The sequence below is a fragment of the Suricata suricatta genome, chromosome 13 (genome assembly GCF_006229205.1).
Source record: "Suricata suricatta isolate VVHF042 chromosome 13, meerkat_22Aug2017_6uvM2_HiC, whole genome shotgun sequence".
Taxonomy (NCBI): Eukaryota; Metazoa; Chordata; class Mammalia; order Carnivora; family Herpestidae; genus Suricata; species Suricata suricatta.
The window spans coordinates 25,009,949-25,031,686 of record NC_043712.1 but is presented as its reverse complement, the minus strand read 5'-3'; the positions used below and the strand labels follow the sequence as shown (position 1 = coordinate 25,031,686).

General features: G+C 42.3%; 1 protein-coding gene across 1 annotated transcript in view; it reads left to right on the top strand.

Annotated features, from left to right (window-relative positions):
* Window positions 1-21,738, top strand: part of ZNF462 (zinc finger protein 462) — a 138,793-nt gene that overhangs the window by 35,745 nt on the left and 81,310 nt on the right. Inside the window, exons 2-3 of the mRNA XM_029920342.1 lie at window positions 19,486-19,735; window positions 20,279-21,737. Coding sequence (XP_029776202.1) covers window positions 19,516-19,735; window positions 20,279-21,737 — 1,679 coding nt within the window. The 5' untranslated portion in view covers window positions 19,486-19,515. The remainder of the gene's footprint in view (window positions 1-19,485; window positions 19,736-20,278; window position 21,738) is intronic.

The following is a 21,738-nucleotide window of genomic DNA, read 5'->3' as shown; positions in this document are numbered from 1 at the left end:
GGCGATTATGCAGGTAGGGCTCTGTGAAAAACGCCTGAGTGACTTAGGGACATCTAGAAAGGGTCTCAGCCCAGGCCCAGAGTGCCAGGCATGGCTTCCTAGAGAAAGTGGTTCTCAACTAGAGGTGATTTTTCAGCCAGTGGAAAAAATTGTTGTTTTTCGCTACTGGGGTTGTTGGGGGCAGAGGAGGGAGATGTTATTGGTGTCTAGTGGGTAGAGGCCAGGGTGCTGCCACACATTTTGCATTGCACAGGACAGTCCCCAACCAAACCAATCAATAATCTGGGCCTTGAATGCCCATGGTACCAAGGTTGAGAAACCCTGGGCTGTCCTGAGACTGAGGAATGGATGTAAACTAGAGGTTCTGGGGAAGGGGCTCAGAGTGGAGAGAGTCCTAGGTGTCCAGGGAAAAGAGTTACTTAAAGGAGAGTGTGGGCTCTGGTGGAGAAGGGGGTGGAGGTAATATTGTTCAGTTAGATGCAGAGTAAACGCATCTTCTCATTGGCCCTAGGAAGGTTGTTTCTGAATAGAGAATTTGTTTTAGCAAAATGCTACTTATAAATGCCAGATGTAGGGGGGCCTAGGTGTCTCAATTGGCTTCGGTCATGATCTCATGGTTCGTGAGTTTGAGCTGACAGCTCAGAGCCTGGAGCCTCCTTCAGATTCTGTGTCTCCCTTTCTCTCTCTCTCTTCCTTCCTCACTCATACTCTGTCTCTCTCACAAAAAAGAATGAAGATTAAAATAAAAATAAAAATAAATGCCAGATGTAGAGGACTGAAGGAGAAGGAGCAGGAAAGCAGTTTGTCTGTGAAAAGGGGGAATTCATGGTAGTAATGGCAGTTCTGATTATGCCATCATGTGTGTCAGAAACGATACCAAATGCTTTATGTTCATTGTCCAGATTATTTCACACAACAACCCTGTGAGATGTGGATTTCTTTGTGTGGATGAGGAAATAGAGGTTAGCAGAGTTTATTTTTTTTTTAAGTGTTTATTTATTTTGAGAGAGAGAGAGAGAGAGAGAGAGAGAGAGAGTAAATGCATATGATCCAGGGAGGTGCAGAGAAAGAATCCCAAGCAGGCTCCAGGCTCAGGGCAAAGCCCAGTGTGGAGCTCCGTCTCACAAACCATGAGATCATGCCCTGAACTGGAATCAAGAGTTGGACACTTGACCAACTGAGCCACCCGCGTGTCCCAGAGGTTTGGAGAGTTTAAATAATTCATTAAGGATTCACATAGCTCCTAAATCACGGAATTGGGATACAACCCCAGGCATCCTGGACCATACCTGCATTGTTTCCTTAGGGAAGAAGAAAGGCCAGAGAGACATGGGCGGAGTGGGTCTGTTTGTATGTATCTGTGTGTGTGAGTGTGTGAGAGAAGAGAGAGAGAGAGAGAGAGAGAGAGAGAGAGAGAGACAGAGGGAGAGAGGGAGAGAGAGGGTTTTCTTCTTGGATGAGAGAGAGTTTAAGATGGCAGTGACTCAACTAGTATTCAGAGAGAAATTGAAAATGCAGATCAGGGGGGCTCCCCGACAAGGCAGGAGAGGACTGGCTCAGGAGCCCAAGCTGACGGCCGGACACAACGAGGGGTGGCCAGGGAAGGGGGAAAGGATGGGGCCCCCTTGGGGTGAGGAAGGGAAAGGCAGGCAGAAGATGGAAAGCTCTTTTTCTTCTCGGACACAGTGAAGAACAGCAGGCGGGTAACTATCAGACAACTGGGTACAACTGAAACTAAGAATTTGTAGGGACCTCAGAATGATGTCAAAGAGAAGTTGGGAGAAAACACGGATTTAGACCAAGGTTGAGATTTTTTTCCAGGTGGTTATAGGGAAAGACAACGAGTTGGGCTTCATACTTTGGTTTCATTCTCACAGTCTTCCTTTCACCTTATGTTCCTTTAAGGAGATGAAGGGTAACTTTTCACAGAACCGAAAGATTTTTCAGCACGTGGGTAGAGCAGTTTGTTGCTTGAAAATTGATTATATGTGGATATAAGCAATTAAAAATTATCTTCATGAGCTTAAGATGGGAATTCCTAAAATCACCAGATATGGGCCATCTGAGATTACTGATTTTTTAAAAAAAATGTTTAGTTTTGAGAGAGAGCGAGAGAGAGAGAGCAAGAGCATGCGAGCAAGTAGAGGGAGAGAGGGAGAGAGAGAGAAGGAGAGAGAGAGAGAGAGAGCGAGCAAGCAGAGGAGGAGCAGAGAGTGGGAGAGAGAGGATCCCAAGCAGGCTCCACACTGACCGCAGGGAGCCCAATGTGGGCCTTGAACTCACAAAACTGTAAGATCATGTCCTGAGCTGAATTTTCGACACTCAGTCAACTGAGCCACCCAGATGCCCCTGGGATTACTGATTTAAGGGGCTACTAAAGAGTCCCAAACAAGGGAGAAAAAGGAATGCCAGAGTTGGCAGAAGAGTTAACATTTTTAGTAAGGCGAGCTCTAATAAAGCCATTGATAACCAATGTCCTGTCAAGTCACTCCAGAGCTTTCCATTTGATGAGTGTTTCAAATGTTCAAGTAATAAAGTCTTGTTGAAACGTTTTAAATTATTAAGTAGAAAGTTAAGGATTTTATTCACCTGGGCCCACATCCAGGTCCTATACCTTATTTGTAAATTTTGGAAACTATCTCCTCTTTTCCAACTGTTATTTATTTTACTTTATTTTCTTGTACAAATGCACTAGCATTTTCACAACAATGCAATGTAATTGTGATAATCCTTGTCTGGTTTTTCACTTGAATTCTTCTAATGTTTTATCATGAAACATGAAGCTGAGGGGTTGTGTGTGTGTCCATATGTTATCTTACTAACCCATTTTTATTAGAAATGGATCCTGAATTTCATCAAATGCTGTAGCATGTTCTGTATTGACCAAATTATTTTTTTCTCCTTTGACTTCTTAATGTAGGAGAGTATAGACTTTCTGGTATTGAAATACTGCCTTACTGCAGTGAATCCCACTTGATCACCGAGTAATGTCCCTTTAATGTGCACTTGGATTTTATTTGAATTCTGTCCTCAATATTTATCAGTGTATTGGTTGCCTGTATTATGATTATAATTATTGTTCTGAGGTAAGCTTTGCTGTTTGTGACAACGCTAGCTTTGGAAATATACTGATGAAACTCTTAAGACTTTAGGGTTTGGGGGCGCCTGGGTGGCTCAGTCACTTAAATGTCCAGTTTCAGCTCCAATCATGATCTCACGGTTCGTGGGTTCGAGCCCCGCGTCGGGCTCTGTGCTGACCGCTAGCTCAGAGCCCGGAGCCTGCTTCGGATTCTGTATCTCCCTCTCTCTCTGACCCTCCCCTGCTTGTGCTGTCTCTCTCTGTCTCTCAAAAATAAATTAAAAAACATTTTAAAAATTAAAAAAAAAAAAGACTTTAGGGTTTGAACCAGTTTCAAAAATACCTGATTTAATGATTTTTTGAAGGCTCCCTTGTGATTTGGTTGGTTCTTTGTCTCTCTCCTAGTCTTCCATTTGTGTGGTTTCTTCTTGTATTAATTTTGGTAATACGTGTTTCTAGACAGCCATCCACTGCACTTAGGTTTGCAAATATTACTATGAGTCATACAGAGTAATTGCTTTATTTACATTTACATTTGTGAGTATTTTCTGCTTCTTATCCTTAATTCTCTACATTTGTGCCTTTCCCACCCCCATACACACCTTTTCTCTTACTAGGCTGGCTAGAAGTTTTTATTCGATTGTATACAGTATTAATTTTTTAAGCTTATTTGTTTTTGGGGGGGTGAAAGAGAGAGATTGAGAGAGAGAGCATGCATGGGGGAGGGACGGAGAGAGAACTCCAAGCAGGCTCCCTGCTGTCAGGGCTCCATCCCATGAACCATGGGATCATGACCTGAGCTGAAATCAAGAGTCAGACAGACACTTAACTGACTGTAACCAACTGAGCCACCCAGGCTCCCCAACAGTATTGGGTTTTTTAAAATTGTGGCTACATGGTCAGCTTATTGTTTTTTGATTTTCTGAATCCTGGTTTTCTATATTTTAATTGAATCTTTTTTTCTACTTTTGTTCATTTTTTTTACTTGTATTGGATGTTTAATTCATTTAGTATTATTTCTTGATTTTTATAAGAATTATTTCTGGATTCACAATTTTTATAGAGCTATGAAATTTCCTCTAGGTACAGCTTTGACCAAATTCCATATTATATATAAGATATGTATTCCATATTATATATAATATTACATATATATTATGTATATTACATATTATATATATATAAAATATTTAAAAAGTCACGTTCTGTAGTTGAGGTCTTATTTCTGGTTAATCTGGAAATTGTTTAGGAGGATGTTAACAAGAATTTTGCAAGTGTTTGGAATTTTTTGTCCCTCTCCCCTCTCCCAGTTTTATTGCATTGTAAGTAGAAGTGGTAGACTTTTTTTCCTGTTTTTTTTATCTCTTAATTCTGGTATAAGGATCGGCTCTTATAAACCTCCATGGGTGTTTGAAAATCTTTGTAATACCCCTTGAAATGAAAATGTTTTCTGCATCCAGGATATAGAATTTGAAATGTGTCTCTGAACTAAAAAATTCTATTAATTCTCCTAGTTGTCTTTCTTCATTTAATCTATGAAGTGCTTATGCCGATTTTTTTCTCTTATTTGTTGCCATTTTCTTTATTTGGTGATGTTAGGGGGCATGAAAATTCATGATAAACTGTGGATTGTACTTTTTTTTTTACATTATTAAGTGTCCATCTTTCAGTGTTTACAATGAGTATTTATTTTCCTTTACTGAGAATATTTTTCTGCTTTTTATCCTTAATTTCCTGTAAAAATTAAAGATAAGCTTACAAGCTTTTATGTGAGTGTAACTTTGAATGATATTTATCATGATTCCTACTTTTCCTTTTCTTTTGATGTATCTTTTACATTATTACTACTTTCAAACGCTTTAGCCTTTTTTACTATGTGTCTCTTGTAGACCAAGTGGAAGTTGTAGACCAAGTTTTTAAATCTACTCTGGGGATATTTTCCATAGAAGGATTTACGCAGTTTGCTTTTATTGCTATAACATATATACTTGATTCTAATTAATTTCATTACTAGTATATTTCTGTGCCATTTCTTTTGACTTCTGTCTTTTACTACATGGTGTTCGCTTTGATTAAAAAAATTAAAAACTATATAGTCTTTTTATTTTTATTACTAAATTTTTAATGTTAATGTGTTTTATACCTTTATTGGGAGATTCATTAGCTTCAGAAGGAAGCAATATAGAGTATTTTTATATGTTCTCTATGAAAGTTGGAGTATTTTTATATGTTCTTTATGAAAGTTGAGCATATTCTCCCACTTAGATTTATCCTCTTTGTTTCTGCTATTATGCTTAAGGATTTTTTCCCCAATTCTGTTTAATTTTATTGTTATTCTGTGAAATAATTTGTTGTTATTATAGTTATCGCATTACAATCTCCTTTTGCAATTATTAGTAACGACTCAGTCTTTGTTCTAGATGTAAGAGGACTCGGTGCTCACATCCTCTGTTTACCTCTACATTCCATATTCTTGAGATCTCAGTTTTGAATTTTCTCTTGGTTGGATATGTTCCCTCCCTGGGTCAGTACTGAAGGAGAGTTACTAATTAGTAAGTGCTCCCTGCCTTCACTCTGCTGGTTGAAAATGCTTTATTACTTTTTTTTTAATGTTTTTATTTATTTTTGATACAGAGAGAGGCAGAGCATGAGAGGGGGAGGGGCAGAGAGAGAAGGAGACACAGAACCGGAAGCAGGCTTCAGGCTCTGAGCTAGCTGTCAGCACAGAGCCCGACGCGGGGCTCGAACCCACGAGCGTGAGATCTGACCTGAGCCGAAGCCGGAGGCTTAACGGACTGAGCCCCCCAGGCGCCCCATGAAAATGCTTTATTACTTTTAAACACGGTTGCAAACTTCGTGGGGCACTTACTCAACATGCTCCTCTTTCTCAATCAAGCCTCGGTAGACATCACTTCACTTCTGTCACTGAGGGTTCCTGGGAAAAAGCCCAGACGTCCCCCCCTATAATTGACTAATATTAAAATATCTTGATTTTATAGCATTCATTGTTTATCCTTGAAATTCTATAACTTTACCACAATGTCTCAATTTTGAAGATTCTCTTACATTTTCCCCTAAACAGCAGATATTACTTTATTTCAACACAATTTTTTCCTATCACAGATTTGAGTGTATTTTGTTTTGCTCTGTTTTGTTTTGCTGTCTACTTGTAGAATACCTTTTATCTGTGTGTTGGATCTCTGTTTTCAGACCTTTTTATCTGTCATCTTCTCTACCTGCTTTCATCTACTTGTCCTTTCTCTCTGCGTTTTGTGCAGTTTTTTGAAGGCTCTTTTCCACATCATCAACTTTGTTTTTGGATTGTGGATTTTGTCTCATATTACTTTAATATACTTATTGGTTCTGTAATAATATTTTTTTGTTGTCAGTTTCTTTCTTCAACTGCCAGCTCCCTTTCATCTTATTCTGATGTCTTATCATCTTATCTTTGATCTCTTCTTTTATAGTACCTCTGTTAATTGTTTGTAATTTTCTTCTGTGCCCTGTTCTTCAAAATAGATTATTCATTGGTCTTTTCCATACTGTTTCTTTCTCTCTCCCTTTTTTGTTTTTAAAGCTCAATTCATTTTTTTTCTTTTCTTTTTATATTTTTTCAATGTTTATTTATTTTTGAGAGAGAGAGGCGAGCGTGAGTGGCGGAGGAGCAGAGAGAGAAGAAAACACAGAATCCAAAGCAGGCTCCAGACTCTGAGCTGTCAGCACAGAGCCTGACTCGGGACCTGAACCCACGAACCATGAGATCATGACCTGAGCAAAAGTCAGATGCTTAACCAACTGAGCCTCCCAGCTGCCCCTCAGTTCATTTTTTTCTAATTTGTCTCTGATTGGAAAATAATGGTTAGAACCTGCTCTGCCCCTAAGTAGGAAAGGTAATATCTCTTTAATTTTCTACTTAAGTCCTGCTCAATTCTGCTTTCAGAGCCTGAATTTAGGTCTTACCGGGTCGTTTTAATTTCTACATCCCTTGAGTAGTCTTCCATGGTCCTGTGGTTAGATTTCTGGGCAAGACACAGTTGATGAATTTTATCTCTTAACTCTATGAATCTAAATTTTAAGTCCTGCTTTTGATTTGAGGACCCAATTCCTCTGTCGTTTTGGTGTTGCCAGACTTTCCCCCCTCTTTGTTTATGTTGTCTCTTTTTCTTTTCTTCCTTCAGCCAAGCCTTTGTTTGCAGTTTGAGACAATTTGCTATCATTTTTTTACCCCTGGGAGTCCCTTGGTTAGCTTAAAACACATATCCTTCCTTTGAGGGATTTCCAAACACATCTGTGTTTTCAGATGTTGATTCTTACCGCGGATTTAGCCCGGCACTTTAGGGTTAGTGCGATAACCAAATAACCATTCCAAGTTTGGAGGTGTTTTCTAATAAGATTTTGTTTATCACGAAAGCCTCCTATCATGGAAGAGTCTAGGGTTTTGAAGATTTACCCAGCTCTTAGTATTTTGTGGATAAAATACTCCAATTTTTTCCTTTGTGGATTTCCACATCCGACCTTACAAATACCAAGGACACCATGTCGTGAACTGTTCTGAAGTTTTTAAGGCAGACGAATATCAATCTGAGCATTGTATTGGCCACAGTATTTACTCTTCGAAAGACAAGAACTCTTGCCTTTTAAGAGTGTGCTCCTAGGAGCACCTGGGTGGCTCAGTCGGTTGAACGGCTGACTTTGGGTCAGGTCATGATCTCATAGTTCATGGGTTTGAGCCCCACGTTGAGTCTGTGCTGACATCTCAGAGCTTGGAGCCTGCTCCCAATTCTGTGTGTCCCTCTCTCTCTGCCCCTCCCTTTGTCATGATCTGTTTCTGTGTCTCTCAAAAAAAAGTGTGCTCCTAATAGCTTCTGATGCTGGATTCTGCAACTTAGTCTTTTCCCATTAATTGCTAAATAAGAAGTGAAATATTTACAAACACTGGTCCTCTCTTAGGCTCTTGGAAGACTGTATTCCTGTATTCCTTCAGTCAATGGCATTTACTCCTGGCGCATTGATGAAGGAATTTACCATTGTAGAATGGTCATGTTGGTCTCAGGGATGGTTTCATACAGGAAGATTTGAGTTTATTCTTAAGACTTGAGTGGCCTGAGAATCACCCTGAGGGCTTGTTAAAATACAGATTGCTGGGCCCTGTCCCCAGTTTCTGACGCATGATGTCTAGAGAGGAATGTGAGAACTTGGCATTTCTAACACGTTCTTTGGTGATGCTGGGGCTGGTCTGGTCTAGGAACCCCACTTTGAGACTCATTGTCCTAAGTGATGGGAATTACTTGAACCTTCAAAATGTGCATAGAAGTATTCTTCAGGGAAGAAAACATGAAAATACAGATATCTCAGTATCTTCTTGATTTCTAAGTCATTCTCTTCATTACGATGACCTTTTGTAAGAGACACTTTATAGAGGATATTTAAAAAGTTAATGATGATTCCCAGGCTTTCTGATACATTAACTGTTTTTATATCCACTACAGGAGTATAGATGTCTACTAGGAATATAGATAAATACATGCATACGTATATATGTAAATTGGTAAAATATTCCACATGTGGTTGGTTTCAGAATATAATATATGACTTGAAGTAAAATCTGGTATCAACAATGTTCTGGAATTATTGGCATGAGCCACACACTAGGAGTGCTAGGAGAAGACTGGCTTCCTTGCCAGGCATTTGTCAGACTGACTGTGCTTCTCCTTCTCATTTTAAAAGAACTGACCCTGGTATTTCCAGATACCCTTAAGACTCATTCAGCCAGCCTCTTCAGTGACTTTGTTGGCAGTGCACATTTTCCATAAGAAACAAGACGATGTTCCTCCTGGGGCAGATTTGGCAGGCATAAAGCTACGACGTAACCGTGTTCCGATTCCACGAGGTTGGATTCTGAAGAAAGATAATTCAGTGTTATAGCTCTTGTTCTTCTGTGTATACCTTTGTCAGCAACTTTCGGTCTTCCAAATGTGTTTCCAAAGCAGGAACACACTGTTTGCATGCCTAAGAAGGTCTTTGAGCAGTCAAACTGCAGACGATGGATTTTGCACCTTTTCAGTTACTCTCCTGAGTGTAGAGTTCAGAACTGAGGAGACACTGGAGGTTATTCTGGAATCTGCCTCCCCAGTGAATAAAGGCTCTCGTTAGTGAGGATAGATGGGCATGGCATGGACTTTAAGTGTGAATAGCTATGAATGAACTGAATAACATTTATAGAGTGCCTTTTCTCAAATTTTCAAATGATGGGATTCAGAAGATTTCTTTTTTCCTGGCTTCCGAGAATTTGTGCTCTAGAAGCCTTGGGCAGATTATTTCCATGAGATCTCAGTTTCCCTGTCTAAAAGGTGAAGACATTGGACCAGGTCGAACGGTTTTGTCTTTAAGATCTCCTCTAGTGGACATTATGAGCCTGGAGGGTATTAACTTTTTAGAGTGAATTCTTCAATTTGACTTAAGGAAGGCACGAGTAATATATTGTTTCAATATTTTTCAGGGAAGCAAAGGAGAGAAAAAATTCTGCTCCTTCTTAATTTTATTATACTTCACTCTGCTGAAAATGTTTATGTAGTTTTGAGCTAGAGGGGAGAATTTTTCCTCAGGCTTTCTAGAAGCTTTGCAAACAAGAATTAAAAGACTTTTTTTTTTTTTTTTTTTGGTAGAGGGAAGGCAACCAAGTCTCAAGAATAGCCCCAGGTGGTGAGCCAAGTGTCGCATCAGTTCAGGGGAGCTTAACAGTGTTATAAATATGTGGGGGGGATAATGCAGCCAGAGCAGTTTCCCCATTGATGATGAGGAAAAGGAAGATGGCCACTCACTGAAATACAGGGACGAGGGAAGATTTAGAAATCCTCATACCCAGTAGGCAGCTAATCATTGTGATGTGTTGGAGTGGAGGGGAAGTGTCGTATCCCTCGAAGTTTTGTTCTTCTGGTCATGGGGGGATCTGGGGATTGCTCAGGTCATTAAACATTTAGCTCTCAGTTGGTACCACTGGCTAATCTTCTCCTGGAAGAGTCATGTGTCCACACATGCATACCACAGATCTCATCAGGACCAGGCCTGTGCGGGGCCCTAGGGGTGTAAGAACCAAAGGAACACATTATTTGTCCTCGGAAGAGTGATTTTGACTAGCCGGGGCCCTATCACTTTAAAAGAAGATAATGTTACATATTAAAGAGGAGAAAATGTGCATCATGTTTTCCACAGAAATTTTAGTTGGAGGCCACATGTTAAGTGTAGAATTTGACCATGTTTAATGACATTGACCCCTTACCCTCGAAGCTCATGGGATCATCAACAGTGCAAGGGCCTTATCACTAAGGAAAGAAAGTTTTTTTTTTAATGTTTATTTTTGAGAGGAAGAGGAAAGGGGGGGGAGAGAGAGAGAGAGAGAGGGAGAGAGAGAGAGAGAGAGAGAGAGGCAGAAATAGAAGGGGACAGAGGATCAGAAGTGGGCTCTGGGCTGACAGTAGTGAGCCCGATGCGGGCCTCAAACTCAAGAACTATGAGATCATGCATGACCTGAGCTGAAGCTGGATGCTCAATTGACTAAGCCACCCAGGCCCCCCACACTCACCTTTCTCATACATTCCTCTTGAAAAATCTTTAGTAAAATGCCCAAATCAGAAAAAATAAAACTAAAAACTCATGATCTATGACCTGAAGGCTACCTAGGTCATTTAGAACCATAGAATCATAAAATCTTTGAGCTGAATTTGCTGATCATCTTGTTCAGAGAGTCCCCAGCCAGAACCCCATGGAAGGATTACAGAGGCAGATGGATTATATACAAAGATTGAAAATAACACACAGACCTTTTGTCATAAGGTTTCCAACTTCTCCACTATTGACATTTTGGACCAGATCATTCTTTGTGGTGGGGACTGTCCTTGGCCTCTACCCATTAGATGCCAGTAGCACCCCACCCTCCAGTTGTGAGAACCAAAAATGTCTTCAGATACTGTCAAATACCCTTGGACTGGGGTTTTGATGGTGGTGGAGTTGGGGGGGGGGTAGGGAGGCAAAATTGCCCCGGTAGGGACCACCGCTGCTCTGTGATAACATGGGGTTAGTAAGAGAATATAACTCTCATGACCAATCTTTTAGCATTTGATGGGAATCTTATCCTTCAGAATCTCTGATTCTTCCATTCATTCAACCCAGTTGCTGAACCCGCTATGTGAACTGTCCCCAGTGCTGAAGATCCTGTATGAATAGACAGGCATGGACTTGCTCCCAGGGTGCTTAGGTTCTAGAGGAGGGAGACAGGCCACAAACAGGTAATTACATCAACAGGGAAGAAAATAAAGCAGTGGAATGTGATAGAAAGTGGGTGTGGGAAGGGTTGTGGAGAAGAGCCTGGATTTTATGGGGGTCCATTGTTAGATAGACAAATGTTCGACAGAGTTCTCAGGGAATGCCTCTTGGAGCACAGAACTTCAGTGATGAGGAGTCAGCCCTACAAAACTGGACATTTATTTTCTGTGAATAGTAATAAAAGTAAAGGAGTGAATTAAGTCAGGAAAAAAGTCCTTAAGAGATGAGAAGGAAAATTTATAAAAATTTTTGTATAATCTAATTTTTGTATAATCTAATTTCCTCATTTAGCAAAATGCCCAAGTAAAGGCTTTGAAAGACTTATGTAAGGTGACAGTCAGAGTCCTTACCCCTGCTGGGAACAAATTCTTTTACCTGTTGGTTAGGCATTTCTGTATCGTTCATTTTTTTAAGAGCAGCTCAATAGTAAGTAAGCCGAAAAACTACATTCTGGGGGCAAAAATGGGATTTACTATTAAGGGTTGATAGTATGTAGGGCTTGGCTGAGTACTGGCACGCTCTTGGGTTTTCACACAGTGGTAAATCCTACTCTTGAGTTGGCAAACAAATGTCTTAACTTTCTGTTTAGAAGTTCTTGGGGGGCTAGTGATTTTGGGGAGTAAACTTGTTGAAAGAGATTGCAAGGGAAAAGAAATTACTTGCCTATCATTAAAAAAAAATTACTAATCCTTGGGCATTTGCCAGTTCCATACATGAACACATAATGTGTGTTTCCTATTATAAGATTCTCTTAATTTGTTGGGACACCCAACAAATTAAGGGCCATTTGGTTAGTGTGGTAGGAGGAAGGACAGCAGCCTCTGGTAGCTTCTGCGATGGGTGGAGGTTAAGAGGTGGGGTGGGGGGGAGTGGGGGGGCGCTGCAGCTCACAGTGTCCTTGGGTAGGAGGATCTGGAAGTGTCCATGATCCGCACAAGCCCAGCCATTGTTTACCTTTCTAGAAAGCAGTCTGCCTAGGGCTCTCATCCTGATGGGGTAGTTAGATCAGGAACCAGGTTTGGAGAAAGACAGACAGACCTGAGTGCCTGGTATGATCAAACTTGGACAAATTCTTATGTAAAAGAAGTGACTTGTCTGAATTTTCTGAGCAAACCATGTACATAAGGCAACATACAAGTCCCTGAGGCATCAGAAAGGGATTCTTGTGGGCTTTTCCCCAAATAAAAAAGTTCTTGCAGCCAAGCTTTCTTCTGCCCTCCACAAGTCAACAGCAGTTTTTGGTTTGGTTTTGTTTTCCTCTGAGTGGTAATAGAGAACAAGGTGAATTGTTTCTAGATCCGTTCACGGACACTGTGGAATTTAGACTTTGTGTGGTTGGCCAGACCTTCTGTACCAGAAACCGTGATGGCCATGAAGACATGCCCAATGGCCAAGATCAGTCAACTTTCAAACCCACAGAGGGGGTGCATGCATAGGTTGGTCTTTCCTGATGTGCAAGATGAGTTTTACTGCAGCTTCTGCTTACTCTGCGTCTTAATCAGTTCTGTAATGAAGACCCAGCAGCATATCTGCAACTTCCCTTTAATTTTACAATTTTTATAATGAGAGTTCTCGTAGTGTGAGAAGCGTCTGTAGAAACCCAGCCAGCATTCTGAAGAGTATTCTATAAAGGAACACCGTGATTTTCTGTCTCTGTCGTTTGGGTGAGGATTGGCTCTCCAGGAGAGAAATCAGTTATCTCTTGTTCTCAATGTCAGGGCAAGAATGGCTTCAAAGTTTCCAAGGAACTTCCTGATGGGCCCATGACATTTCAGAGAATTCATTCAACACCCAGAATGGCTTTCCGTCATTTGAAAGAACAAGATGAGCAGGGATCGCGTTTGTCACGGTTGCGTTTTGAGAATTTGAGTGTGAGGAGGCGTCTTGGTTTGTTTTGTTTCTCAAGGAGAATATGGTCAGGACGCTTCTCAGAATTAGAGTTATCTAGTGAACTGCAGCCTCCCCTTCCCAGACAATGAATTCTAAAGCTACCGAGATACCACCCTGCTTCCTCCCTTTCTTTTCTAGTCCCTTCTCTCCTCTTTTATCTCCTTGTTCAAATCACACGCTTCCTTTTCTAAGGACAGGAGAGCTGGCAGGCTGCCTATTGGCCTGTTGGCCTCAATTAGCCTTATATCATTGGAAAGGAATGCATGAATTCTCCGGAAGGTATGTACTATCTCTTTCTGTGTTAGACACTCACTACCTGCTTTCATAACAGGTCACTCAGCCAGAATTGTTTCTTATTTACATATCTGACAATTTTTTAGTCCTGTAGATTATATCCCTGGATGCTTATGTCATTTTAATGATGATCCCAAAGGTGTCTGTTATGAAATATTACTCAACATGTCCGGCCATACTTGCAAACTTCTCGCAGAACAAAGCTAAAGCAAGAGATAACCTGAAAAGTACCATCTTGGGCCAGAGAGTGAGTGGGTTATTCATCTGCAGATTGCCTGCTTCAGACTTGTGCTCATGTACCAAGTCCACAGATGGACCAGGCTGACCACACAGAACCGAGGCTACGTGCATTGGCAGGACTCGGGGTCTCCTGGTATTTCTCTGCTGCTATTTCAATTCAGTCTCATATTGGGGGTTACATATGTGATTGCAAATTAATCCTTTCTCTTCTGAAAATTTGGTTTTGAAGAACAGCTGTGTCTCCCTTCTGAATTCCTTAATTATTTATCCTCCCTGATATGTTAAACCTTTCATTAGTGTGGTGAATTGCCAAGAGTACACAGAACCGCTTAGATCATGTAGCAAACAGTATAAACATTTGATAGGACATTTGAAGACACCACATGGCGAGCCAGGGTCTCTAGAAGTACCGACTGCTGTGGGACCGATGGAGGTAGCTTGTTGTCAGAAGTTCTTTGTTTTATTGTGTGGGTTTATTTATTTTTTTTAACTATAACATGGGAGGAGTACATAAATCATTTGGACTTATTCGGAAGGTGCTGATTCTGTTCTAATAGAGTCTCTGTTAAATTTGGACTGCACATGCCCATATCTGAGGTCAAATTAAATCAGCAAAATTAATTCTCTCTCTCTCTCTCTCATGCACACACACACACACACACACACACACATATATGTAGTGAGAGAGTTTTCCTTATTTGCATTTGTCAGTTTGATCCTATCACTACTGTTCTCCGTCCTGAAAGGAAGTTTTACCTCAGTTTCTCAGTCCAGTCCTGTTTGGAAAGGTGCTTTAAATGATTTAAAAATGACTAGAGCTCCCACTCTGACCACTACGAGGGTAAATGATCAGTAGTGATGTAGGATACCGTTGTTTCAAGAGCAGCAGCCCACATTCACAAGTGGATCAGTTGGTTCCCTCCTCTTTTTCATCCTAAGCATGAGAATCCTTCCTTCATCCCCAACCATGGCAGTGTTGGGGCTCGTAGTTGGAAATGTTGACGTCCTGACACATCCCACAGCTCCTTGACCTCATCGATTCAGCTGTTTCCAGTCTGCAAATACAGTTGTAGAATGATCTTTAGGTTCTTGAGGTTTCTGTTTCTTTAGCTGAACTATTTCAGAGTTTATGCATTCCACTACGAGTCCTTGGATAATTGGTTTTTCCATTTACTGGAAAGTAAGAGAAGCGCAAACAACAGGTGCTAACTAAAACCTTTCATCAGATTGTGATTCTGGAGAACTGGGGAACTCAGTGCCTTATAAATGAAACTAGGTTTCTGGAGTGGACAGAGGAAAAGCACCTTATGGTGTTTCTGGTTCTATTTCTCAAAGGCTTTGAAGGTTATAATTAGTTGCTGCTGAATCCCGTGGCTGTGGTGCCTCACAGCTTTATTTCTGGTCTACAGTTCTTCAGTCAGAGAACAGGTTTGATCCAGGCAAGGCCTGCACATGTTCCTTTGGGCACTTCCTGGAGACAGTTGGGACTTTGACATGTTTACACTCCTGGGCCATCCAGGCTTAGGGAACAGTGTTTGCCAAGCTGCCCTGGACAAGGGTTGATGGTGGCCTGGGTTGGGAGGATGCTGAGCCATCAAAGGTGCCTCCCCCTCTCGAGGGACGTGTGCGCTGTGAGCTGTAAAGACGCACAATGAAGCTATGGATTGTCCCCTTTCACCGTCACTAAGGCGGGATAGATTCTTGGGGTTCTGAGCACAGAAAGTGCGTGGGCAGGCGGTATACACACTGGAGCAGCTGGTGTCCATCACCCCCCTCTCCCCGTCCTCATGTGTGTATTCCAAATCCTGAACAAGATCTCTGGGTTTTCTTGAAATGTGTCTTCAAGAGTTTTATCAGATATGGAAAATTAGATTTAGGGTTTCTCATCCAAACCCCACCTTTTGAAATCAAACTAGAAATGTAAATGGAACAAAACCAATCACTGATAATAAGTAGTACTGAAGAGTGATGAATCATTAGAATGGTCTAGGGGTTTCATGTGTGTTGGGCGGACTAATTAATCACTTTAGGCACTAGGTTATTAGAGAATGAATCCATATGAGCCTAGTCATCGACACCTGTTTGACCTTGAGGGGTCTGGAAATCCTGCGTTGGGGGCAGGAGATGGAGGGGCCTGTTTGATTTGTAGATTCACCCCAGGACCTTCTGAAATGGCACTTCTTTTTACTTAGTTCTGAAGCTTCTTCTTTTGCTTTTGCTTTTGCTGATTGGGTCAGCGAGAGAGAGAAAAAAAAAAAGTACTGCTAATCTCATTATGACCGTGCTTTTAAATGAAGGAAGTAGGTAGGAGATCAAGGCTTTTAGCTTTAAATCGTCATCTTATAGCAGACTGGTGTCTAGTTTAGCGTTTCAGGATCGCTCCTCTCTCTGCGTGGATGAAACAGGCAGATATGCAGGGCTTGCTTCTCGTCTCTTCCTTGCTGGTGGTTTCTCAGAGGATTGCCATCTGCTGTGAAAACGTAGTCTGGTTGATGGATGGGTCATCCTCAGGTCCGGCTTTCTTTGTCTCTGAGCCTTCTCCCTTCCCTTCTTCTCCTCCTGCTCTCACTTCTTGCACGTGTGCGTGCCCTCCGTCTCATAGGCACACCAAGTTTCTGTTTCTTTTGCTTGTTTAGGCCCTGCTGGAAATTTCTGTTTTCTTCTTCTGTCAGCGTCTTCAGGAGAAATATGTACAGAAAGGCAAAATGGCTTTCAAAGGAGGCTCCGTCCTCATTTCCGTGCGTGGTACAGACATCAGATTGAAGGCCGTTCAGCTGCACCTGACTCTGGTTCTCTCGGCAGCCTGGAGATTAACCTCTTCTAAGGCTCTGAGCTATTTTTGAGGTAGAGACTGCAACAACATTAAAGCTAGAACCCATTAGGAAATCACTTTCATCATCTCTTCTTTTTCCAAATCAGTGGGCTTTTTTTTTTTCTGATCTCCTAACCCTTTAATCTCCTTTGTAGCAGAACAAGGAGGCTGTTGGTTTGTGTTTGCATCCAGCGAAGTTAGAATCCTTGATAACAGCTTCAGAAGACACGAAGATATTAGAGAACTGCACAGAGAGATGAATTTCATCTCCGGGTGGATGACTTAATGCTGAAGGTGCCCTCCTTTCCTTGTGCAGGACCAGAATTTTTGTTGATGTTGTGTAAACCACGCTCACAATTTCCAAAAGACACACAGCAGAAAGCCTTTTGTTGCATTATTTCTAAAGGCTTGAAGTTTTGAAGGGAAGAGATTTTGTTTTCCTCTCGGGCTACACAATGGAGCTTTCAGAGAACCTCTTTTAAAAGGAATAGCTACAGCCTTTGTGTTGAAGGGTGTGTCTGTTGGCAGGGTCTGCTGATGCAGACAGACTGGCTGGTGATTAACAAAGGTCATTAGACTTTGGAATCTGGCAAGCAGAGTCGGATGGTATGTCTTCTGTGTGTGGAAGGACGACTCCCAAGAAGCCAAGGCATTCTGGAGGTCCCCCCAGCCCACCCCCGAATCCTGCTGTAGAACAGGGTCTGGTCCAGGCTCCCGTCCTGCTATTACCAGTGCTCTGCTGGGGCTAACGAACGAGCTTATCAATCATGGGATAAAAGAACCTTCGGAGATCTTGGGGAATGACATTTGAGGAGGAGAAAGGTGCTGCCTTTCGGAGAGCAATGAAAACAGTTCATTCTTTGTTGGGAGGAGAAGAGCATAGGAGGAGCCCAGCCTGTTCTTCTACTGCTCATTTCTGATTGTCAGCTTAGCAGAATCCCAGAGAAGCCATGTTGTGCACGGAGGAGAAGCTCTGAGCTAAAATGGCTGCTCCTTAAAGCTCAGAGGACTAGGGCAGCTTAGTGAGTCTTAGAGCTTCAGTGACGCAGGGGCTCATATCTCTTGAAAGTGTGATAAACACATTCAGCAGAGCTGTGGCTTGTTTGGCTGAGATGAAAGGGCTAGGCTTGGGGGATGGGGAGTGCACACTGGATGATCTGCTTTTTTCTGTGAAGTGTTCTAAATGCAGGAGTCGTCTGCACCATGGAAAAATTTGTTTTCAGGTCTAATGGACTGTGCGAAAGGAGAAGTGGGGTGGGGCCTCAGTGACTGCTGTAATTTGATCCAGAGCTGATAGCAACCTCTTCCACACAATTTGGGTTGGTGCTTAGGCATAAAAGCTTGTGTATCTGGAATATTGAGACTTAGTTAGCTGAAAAGACTCCGGTACACAGTTCAGTGTTTATTGAAAAAGGATAAATTGCTGGGTGAAAGAAGAGGAGGTAAATATCAGTGTCTCACTCTGCAAGCTCAGTCTGTCCAGAGCTTGACTTGCCAGAAGTTATTTTAGCAGGCTATCAGCAGGAGCATTCTTTCATAGAAAATCCACCCGCAATGGCTCCTTTCTCCACGTTGACATATTACTAGACTTTGCTCCTCCTGCAGAAACAATTTACCTTTTGCCAGAGAAGTACAGAAGCTTGCTGTACAATAAAAGTATAGAAAGATTTGGCTACAGCTTTAGTTCTTGAACATCTGGTTCTAGACTACAATGACTCAGTAGAATTTGTGGTGAGCTCAATGAAGTTAACTCACCGATCAAGATAATAACCGGGTAGTTCAACTCAAGACACATATTAAGATAGGACAGGCTGCACCTTCTAATACATTTTTAACTTCTTACTGGTGAGCCTTTCCACTGAGCTAATGTGAAGCTATCTATGTCTTTCAATCACACCGTGAATAACAGAATGAAGGGAGCCAGGCAAGTTTGGCTCAATTCTCCATCAAGTTCATGTTTGTGAAGGAGAGAAGTGGGAAAAGAGAAAGTTATGACTTAGAAGCCCCTCCTGAAAACTGTGTCCGTCACCTTAAAGTAAATCAAGGTACCAAGGTGCAACTTTAAACTAGAAACTGGATTGTCATCTAAAGTTGGTTGTTTGAGAATCTCCTGAGAATATTTTATGACCTAATTAGATTGGAGAAGCTGTTAGGTTATAATTGGTAGGTAGTAAAAAGCAAAATAACCACTTAGCTTATGAAACACACATACACACACACACACACACACACACACACACACACACGACTAAACTGTTTGGGGAAGGGAGGAAAGAGGTGTACCCCAATGTCAGTTAAGGTATTTGAATGATAAAAGGTATAATAAAAGGTCTCTCCACCACCATTCCAAGACCCAATTCAGGATTTGGTGGTGAAATGTGTTAGAATATTAAAACAGCTAAGGAAGATTGAAACTTGTCCTTTCTTTGGTACAGACAATCCTCTTTACTTCTGAGAAGGGTCTAGTTCAAAAGAAAAATGGGTCCAAGCCAGAATCAAAGTCAGTATCGACTTACCGAGAAATTTGAATTCAGTCAAGAAATTCAGAAACTACTAAACTTTTAAGCTATTAAGGGTTTCCTTGACAAATGGTATTTGAAAATATATTTACATCAAACTGGAAAATGTTTATTTGGGCTTTCCCCGCTTCTTTGAAGTGACGAAGTCAAGGACATTGTCCCTATTATCTCTGGTTGTGTGTCTTTGGTCGGTGTTCCAACCAGCAAAGTTCAGTAACAGAAATCTGCCGATGTTAGAACGTTTTCCGTTAATGGACTCACAGCCCCATCAACTTGGGATATGCAATTAGTGCATTTCTTAAGAGGCTTTGTTCTGACTTCTGTCTCAGGTTCCTAATGTGAGAAGGTAGGCCCAGATCATGGAGGTGCTTCAGTGTGATGGCTGTGACTTCAGAGCCCCATCTTATGAAGATCTCAAGGCGCACATTCAGGATGTCCACACGGCATTTCTGCAGCCAACTGATGTTGCCGAAGACAATGTGAACGAGCCACGATCAGGGTCCATAAATGCCAGTAATCAGACAGAGGTGGAGTATTCCTCTATAAAGGATGAATTTGCGATCGCAGAGGATCTATCAGGTAAATCTTTTAAGAATCTCGGCATATCTGATCCGTTTCATGGCGTACATCTATTTTTAGCCTGTAGCGATGGTCCTGGTTATGTGTGGCTTCGTCAAAGTTTCTTGCTCCTTGGGAGCCATTTTCGTGGTCTGGGCATCATGTTTCTCTGCTGGAGCATCCTTAGTTATTGTCCTCTCAGCTTCCTTATGTTTCTTAGTCTCCTTTCAATTTGGAGGACAAGAGAGTGTCTGGCAAAATTCTAGAATGAATATCACAGCATGTGGAACTTATATTTTTATAGCTAGAGGGCACATTAATGGCGATGAGGTGAGTATTGTTCCTAAAGCTGAGCACTGCATCTTTATCTGCACGAAGCAATGGTCTATGTTCATCAGTGCTTCGTTAATACTCTTTGGGGCCTCATCTCGAGACATTAGGCCTTTGAATGTGATGTTTATTAATGAAGAATAACTGGAAAGAAAAATGGATTTGCATGATGGAATTTCTTAATTCTCTTTTGTTTGGTTTTCTGTTCTCATTTACCTTCTGCTTTCTCTCTAGGTCAAAATGCAACTGCACTGGGGACCGGAAGCTACTATGGCCACAGTCCAGGATATTACGGTCAGCATATTGCCCCTAATCCCAAACCAACAAACAAGTTTTTTCAATGCAAGTTCTGCGTCCGCTACTTCAGGTCAAAAAACCTCCTCATCGAACACACAAGGAAGGTCCACGGAGCTCAAGCTGAAGGGAGTTCACTGGGACCCCCTGTTCCAGGATCCTTAAATTATAACATCATGATGCACGAGGGATTTGGAAAGGTCTTCTCTTGCCAGTTTTGCACATACAAGTCACCAAGGAGGGCAAGAATAATTAAGCACCAGAAGATGTATCACAAAAACAACTTGAAGGAGACCACGGCTCCCCTCCCTGCCCCTGCTCCAATGCCAGACCCCGTGGTCCCACCCGTGTCCCTGCAGGACCCCTGCAAGGAACTGCCGGCGGAGGTCGTGGAGCGCAGCATCTTGGAGTCCATGGTCAAGCCTCTGACCAAGTCTCGAGGCAACTTTTGCTGTGAGTGGTGCAGCTATCAGACCCCGCGCCGGGAACGCTGGTGTGACCACATGATGAAGAAGCATCGCAGTATGGTCAAGATCCTTTCCAGCCTCAGACAGCAGCAAGAAGGGACTAACCTCCCTGACGTGCCGAACAAAAGCGACCCCAGCCCCACTTCCAATTCCACCTATCTGTCCATGAATGCTGCAAGCCGGGACATGCCCAGCGCTAACGTCTCCAACTTCCGGAGCTCCATCAGTAACTCCGTCATGAGACCCAATTCCTCGTCCGCTTCCAAGTTTTCACCCATGTCTTACCCGCAGATGAAGCAGAAGTCCCCTCACAACTCTGGCCTGGTTAACTTGGCGGAGAGATCGCGTTACGGAATGGCTGACATGACCAATTCCTCTGCCGACCTGGAAACTAACAGCATGCTGAATGACTCCAGTTCGGATGAAGAGTTGAATGAAATAGACAGCGAGAATGGCTTAAATGCCATGGATCACCAGACTTCCGGCATGTCTGCGGAGCAGCTGATGGGCTCAGATGGCAACAAATTGTTGGAGACCAAGGGGATTCCGTTCAGAAGGTTCATGAACAGGTTCCAGTGCCCGTTTTGTCCCTTCCTTACTATGCATCGGCGCAGCATCTCCCGTCACATAGAAAACATCCACTTGTCCGGAAAGACTGCCGTCTACAAATGTGATGAATGTCCATTTACTTGCAAGAGCTCATTAAAACTCGGGGCTCACAAACAGTGTCACACGGGTGCAACGTCAGATTGGGATGCTGTGAACTCCCAGAGCGAGAGCATTTCTTCTTCCCTGAACGAAGGTGTCGTGTCTTACGAGAGCTCGAGCGTCAACGGTAGGAAGTCAGGAGTCCTGTTAGATCCCTTGCAGCAGCAACAGCCACCGCCACCGCCGCCGCCACTGCCGCCACCGCCTCCGTCCCAGCCGCAGCCG